Source organism: Trichinella spiralis (genome assembly GCF_000181795.1).
Source record: "Trichinella spiralis strain ISS 195 chromosome Unknown Scfld4063, whole genome shotgun sequence".
NCBI lineage: Eukaryota > Metazoa > Nematoda > Enoplea > Trichinellida > Trichinellidae > Trichinella > Trichinella spiralis.
In genome coordinates this window covers 1,129-7,630 of record NW_003531002.1, presented here as the reverse complement: position 1 = coordinate 7,630, position 6,502 = coordinate 1,129, and the positions used below count along the sequence as shown (strand labels likewise).

The 6,502-nt window shown below is 28.0% G+C and overlaps 1 protein-coding gene across 1 annotated transcript; it reads left to right on the top strand.

Annotated features, from left to right (window-relative positions):
• Positions 1 to 291: 291 nt before the first annotated feature.
• Tsp_12691 (conserved hypothetical protein) lies at positions 292 to 5,596 on the top strand (the record flags this gene model as incomplete). Its single annotated transcript, XM_003367557.1, has 19 exons — positions 292 to 492; positions 553 to 614; positions 670 to 815; positions 896 to 1,145; positions 1,196 to 1,296; positions 1,352 to 1,416; positions 1,515 to 1,640; positions 1,988 to 2,138; positions 2,421 to 2,602; positions 2,657 to 2,738; positions 2,843 to 2,944; positions 3,300 to 3,375; positions 3,525 to 3,544; positions 3,862 to 3,885; positions 4,336 to 4,496; positions 4,554 to 4,757; positions 5,047 to 5,281; positions 5,339 to 5,511; positions 5,591 to 5,596. Coding segments are annotated over 19 exons (2,367 nt in total), but the record flags the coding sequence as incomplete, so codon positions are not given.
• Positions 5,597 to 6,502: the final 906 nt, after the last annotated feature.

Here is a 6,502-nt window from a genome sequence, read left to right as displayed (position 1 = left end):
TATATAGAAATAACACTGTATGATCATTGTATGTTTTGCGTAAATTTGAAAAAGAAATGCACTATATATAATTTTTTATGCTCTGAAAAATTTGAAGATATTCTGCTTATGAAAACACTGAATGATTTATAAGCTTGAAATACAAATGACGTGTCTGAAACTGAATAAGGCAAAATAATTAGTCTTATTTTTAAAACGATACTTTAATTCGAATAATAATAATAATGTTGTATGTGCACAGTTTCGTTTGGGTTCATGTGTTTGTTGATTTCCTTTTTTTTCCAAATTAAGATTTCGGCCTATGAAGATTCTTTTGGAAAAATGAAGCACCAGGAAAAGAAAAAATCTAGATCAAAAAAAGATGAAATGTCGAGTTGTTTTGCCCAGGAAGTTTGGTATTCTTTTGAAGGAATCAGGATTAAAGATTATGAAAGTGGCATTGAAAGGGGAAGAGCCATAGATGAAATATTAATTTCTGGCTCCACAGATGAGGTTTGCATTTACCATGTTTAGCTTTTTCATATTTTATTTAATTTATAATTTGTTGTTTAGTTATACAGGCGTTGTGTAGCTTATATTCTTCATTTGAACGGCATACTATTCACAAAAATTGAGTAATGCCGTATTTCATATTTCAAATGGTTTTTTTAATAATGAACTTCAATTTAGTGTGGATACATTTTCTAATGTTGCAAGAACGGCAGTGATTCAATTTGTTGAATTACTGAGACGTGCTGAAAGTCCCTTGACTGCTACAGGTCTTCTCAAGCTGATTTTGATAACATTATTTACTGTTCAACACATTCAGATGAAAAGTATGCATTACAATTAAAAATTTTATAATTCCATTATAAATGTTAATGTGGAATTAATGTTTCATTTATTGTAAATGTAGTGAAGCAGAATAAGAACAATGAAAGTTGCTCAGTTCTACTTCAGCTCGCTGTGCAGTTGACATTGAACATATTTACTATTCTCTTGTTTTTTATCGAGAAGCAGTTGGAAGCAATTTTACTTGGTATTGATGATCCATCTGCATTAAGAATGCTTCCAGCTTTGCATATCATGTGCAGATGGTTTTCATTACCATCTTCGCTTAAATTAATTCAAAAGATGAACAGTATTGGTCGAATTGAATTTGATGGGTAATTTGTATTATGTGTACATATTTGTGCTTTTGATTGATTTTGTTTAGATTAGAAATGAAATTGTGGGCTTCGTTTATGGATCTTTGTAAAATGCTGCTCATAGCTAAAACAGAAGGAAAACTGTGCTTTTCTGAATCTCAGGAAGGAGGTATGCTATTGATGACTGTTTTATATGTATATTTATTTTATAAGCACAATTTTAGATGAAACGATAGCAGTGCACTTGCCGGAAGATGTCTATCTGTTGCTTTATTTGTTGATTTTGAACGTGATCCCCCGTTATATTTTATTCAACGAAAATTTAATAAAGTATTATTTTTTGAATGAATCCATTACTGTTGAATGTTTCATTAATATTATTTTCAGAGCGTTGTTTTGAATCACTTAAGGTTGGAAAGTGTACTGAAACTGGGTGGTCATTTGAATGTGAATAACATATACATCAATAGAGATATTGGTGCAGTTGAAGCAGAACCTGTAGATGAACTTTCAGTAAGTATACAGATTTTAAACTAATAAATAGTTGTACAGTAAAACAAAAATAGAGCAGCATGTAGTATGAAATGTGCTTGCTGCAAGCATATAATATTAAATTTGTTTTGTTCTATAATTAATAATTTTGAAAGAAAGTAAGGAATTTTAGAAAAATTAAATAAAAAAATTATTAAACTATAAAATGAAAGTAGACTATATTAACCTTTAAAAATTAGAACTTTAAATTTTTTCTTTTAAAAATTGTTATTTCTGATCGTTCTTTTTTGTATTTACTCGTATTTATTATTATAAGAAATTGAATGGTTTTTTAAATTATAACGGATTTGTAAATAAACCGTATTTAGAACTTATCTAAGAAAGAAGAGGAGTATGATTATGAACTGCATATTTATCCACAACGTCTTGTTATTGATACGAACACTTTTGTCGATCACTTGAAATTGATCATAAAACTGGTTAAAATGAAGAAATACACAATTTTAATACCATTGGTTGGTAAGTTAATCATTTTAATTTTATAATAAAGCAGTCATTATTGTATTATTTTATTATGTCAAATAATTTTAATAAAAATTTTGTTTGTTGCAAAATTGTATAATTACTTATTTTTCTCGTTATATTACAAAATGCTCTTTAAATTATAATTGGAAAATATTTATTTGCATAGCATTTTTACAATCATAGTATTTACTTTATTAATAAAATTCATTAAATTTAAAATAAAGTTTCTTAACTCAGTTTCTGTTATATTGTTTGATTGCATGATTTGAATTTTAGTTTTTAATGAACTTTATGGTTTGGGAAAATATCATGAAAGTGATTGGGTTCAAACGCAGTGCACACTTGCCATGAAGTTGATTAAAGAGTGGCTTCAGGATGATTCTTTGCATGTAAAGGGAGTTACAACTTCTGGAACCTTAATTAAAACCTTTGACTTTTTCAACGAAGCAACTGAAAAGGTATTTTTTGAATTCTTTTTTATTTTTATGTTGTATACATTTTTTATGTTATAGATTCAAAACGACGACAAAATTTTGCATTGTTGCGAAATCTTAATAAATAACAAATCCGTCTCCAGCATCACCGCATCATGTGGTATATATTTTAAAATTTATTGCAATATCGGCTATTTGAACGTTTTTGATTATGTATATAGAATAATTTAATCAATAGTAATAATAATTTTTATTTATTTTTAGCACATCCTGAAATTGTGCACCGTGATATTGTTCTTTTGACTGATGATCGGAATCTGCGTTTAAAGGCATATTCTATGTGCATCCCAGCTCGTACTCTGCAAAGTTTTATTGCCTTGATGAAACTGGGCTAAGAATTAACGGTTTGATAGTGTGAATTTTTTCCCGTATTCACATTACATGTTTTGAAATTCTGAAGTTAATGAATTTCAATTGCAACGCACACTTTCAATCACTGCAGTATGCATTATTATCAAGAGACGTTTGAAAAATCTTCCAGTTAAGAAAGTGTGTGAAATGCGAAGTTTAGTGAAGAATGAAGAAAATTCGTGAAAGAAATTTTATTACAATAGCTGCAGATATCCATTTTATTCAAGCTATTCATATCATTTTCAAGAGAAATGAAATTCCAATCATCCTATTTGCATAAGTATGTTAAATATTCTTTAAATATTTGCAGTTAAGAATTTGTTTAATGCATTTTCCGTTTGTCGTATTGTTGATGTATGTTTACTAAATTATGTTGAACGTGGAAAGTTTGTTTTTTGTAGATATTTACTGTAAAAATTAGAGAATAGTCTGTCGAATTTATATTTAGTCATACATGCGATTAATAATAAATAATTTCAAATTAACTTGTCCTTCTGAAATGCTTGTTTATATTTAGCAAAAAAATATTTTACAGTGAAGCATGGACATGCTTTAGTTTAAAAATAAAAGTCGGGCAGTTTCTGATAACAAATTTTTTAATACTTTCGTTTCGTACAATTAGAAAAGCTAGACTGATACTGCTTTAGTAGAGCTTAACATTTTTCAATTGATAAGTTGTAATAATAACTGTTTAATTTGACAAATATATTTTAAGTCTCATGAAAAATTGTTTTCATTCAGTATTCTATTATTATTTTACTATTTAAATATTTTTATTTTATGTGTTTTCCTGATAAACTTATTTTTGCATGCTATATTTGTTAATTATTTTACTGTAAATAATTATTACTTGAATATATTTTTATATACAGTACATTGTCGTAGAAGATACGCTCGTTTTTCATATTCATTTTAAAAAAAACTTGCTAATGTATTTCCGTCATAAACATTTTACATTTTGTACTATGCATGAATACTTACAAAATGTAATGAAATGTTGCGTTTAATTCTTGCATTTACACTGTGATGAATCTACCTGACTATTAGCATTCTTTTTTCTACATCTAAATTTGCTTCAATAACAGTGTAATTGCTTTATAATTATTTTTAAATAACTTGTGCCAATTTGACTGCATATTCATGTAGCGCTTGAGCACTGCATTTTATCGTACTTGATTCATATGATCAGAAATCACTGACAGTTAACTATTTTTAAAATTGCTGTATTTTTATATATACAGAAGGCAAACTTGTACATGTATAATATTACATAGATCATATTTAAATATTTATTTAATTTATTATTCATTAATCGTTATGGAAATTCTTTTTCACGTTATTCTTAGATAAAAGAGCAAATATGAGTAGTGATGGGCATGTCTATTTACAAGAATCTACTTCAGCCGCTGACCAAGCGGATCGTTCTACGTCAGTAGAGGTTCGTGATTTGGATCAACTTATTCGTATTGCAGAAAATCTTCGTTCAAAACGTGACGCTTTACAGAAAGTTTGAATAAATTAACTTACAAAATTTATAATTTTAGTTATTTCTTGACTTTTGCAGGAACTGGAAATAAGAAATATGCAGTTGCGACAAAGTTCTGAAAATGTGGATTGTTTAGCCCGTGATTTACAAGCATGTCAGAACAAATTGGCCAGTGCTGTAAATATGGTTCTTCCTTTGAGGCGTCAAATTATTGATTTGCAGAATCAGCTAGATGCGAACAAATGCAGAACGGAATTGTTTAACCTAATGAAAGAAATTGCAGTATATATTTTTATACGATAATTGAAAAACATTATTTATAATTATTTTGATAAGTTTTTATGAATGATTTTGATTTTTACAAATACTTTTTCTTATAAATCCTGCTAATTATTTTTCTATTAGCAATCCGCGAATTTTTTCTTATTATTATTATATGAAAGATTTAAAATTTCGAATTTCATTTACACTGTACATTTATATTGGTCAGCATTTATAATTTGATATATTATAGGCATGTTGTATGGGAAGCATTTTTTCTAAATTATTAAAGTTCTTACTTGTATTATAGTGCTGGAAAGCGAAGTATGAGGCTATGGAAAGCTTTTTAGATGAGGATCGCCAACAAAATGAAAAATTACTTTTGAAATATGAGGAGCTGTTGGCTGAAAACTCATCACAGAAAGTTCTTATAAATAAATTAAATAAAGATGTATCCGTTTTGAAAGAAGAAAATGTAAATCTTCAAAACGATTCCGACAAGTGGAAACTTATGTTCACTACTTTAAAACAGTTAACAGAATCTGGTAAGTAATATTTATTATTAAGTAAGTTGTTAAATTTTAATGGTAAACATTTTTCAGCTCTACAATTTGGTTGTTTGAATTATTTATCAGTGACTACGGATCCGTCGTTTTGGGATGAAGTGGTGTCTTCTGCTTTCAAGGGAGCAGATGTTAAAGTTGATGAAATTTCGGCAGAACAAAAGGCTAAAGATAGTTTGGAAGAAATAATTAAAAGAGCAGCATTTTCTCCGGTTAATAATTTTTCAACAGAAAATGTTTCAACCTGTGATGAAAGCATGCCTTTTAACTTTAGAAGAAATGTTTTTTAAGAAATGAAAGTGATATTTTGAAAAAATAAAAATTTCATTTTTATTGTTTTGTTATTAAAAATTAACCTGAGTTGTAATATTATTAAATTATTGCTGTAATGATTGGTTACTGTAATGGTTAATTAATTTTCAAGTGTAATAGTATGTACAATTTCATTCCTTGAAAAAATTCTCACGTCGTGAGAGCGAGTTTTATTATTTTCTGTTTGTGCACAGTGAATATATATATATATATATATATATATATATATATATATATTGATTTGAAATGTTCAATGACGTTATAGAAAGTGGAAGTAGTAGCAGCAGTAAGCATGGTTGTATAGAGTTAGTTAGTTGATCAGTGCCAATGCAAAGCTAGAAATGCTTCAGTTGGTTATGTTTTTCACAATCAGACATGTTATTTTTCCCAACTGCTACACATGCTAGCTAGTTAGCTAGTATTTGCCAACTGGCAACGATAAACCAAGCAACAACAGCTGCATCAAGCTTTAGAACTACACTTCAACGCCTACTATTTAAATGCTTTTAACTGCTTGGAGCCAGCTTGCAGGAGAGTTGTTGTCTGGTATTTATTTTTCATTCTCTCTTTATACGAGTCGACGTCAACGTTGTTGCCAGACTTTTCACTAATACTTCACTAATATAAGCTTCATAAAATGGTAAGCATTTTCTTGAATTTACTTCATCAACAGTTATTATCAAATTTCGAATTCACGTCTACTATTTCATCTTCACATTCTTATTATAACTAAATGCCAAAGCTTCATTTCATTCTTTTCAAAAAAAAAATTTTTTTAGCAACTCTATAAACTTAGCTGCATATCAAAGCATTTTTATTGCATTTAATAAATAAAGCGTAAAGTTATAAAATAAAATTTTATTTTTTCTACTACAAAATTTTTAGTTAATA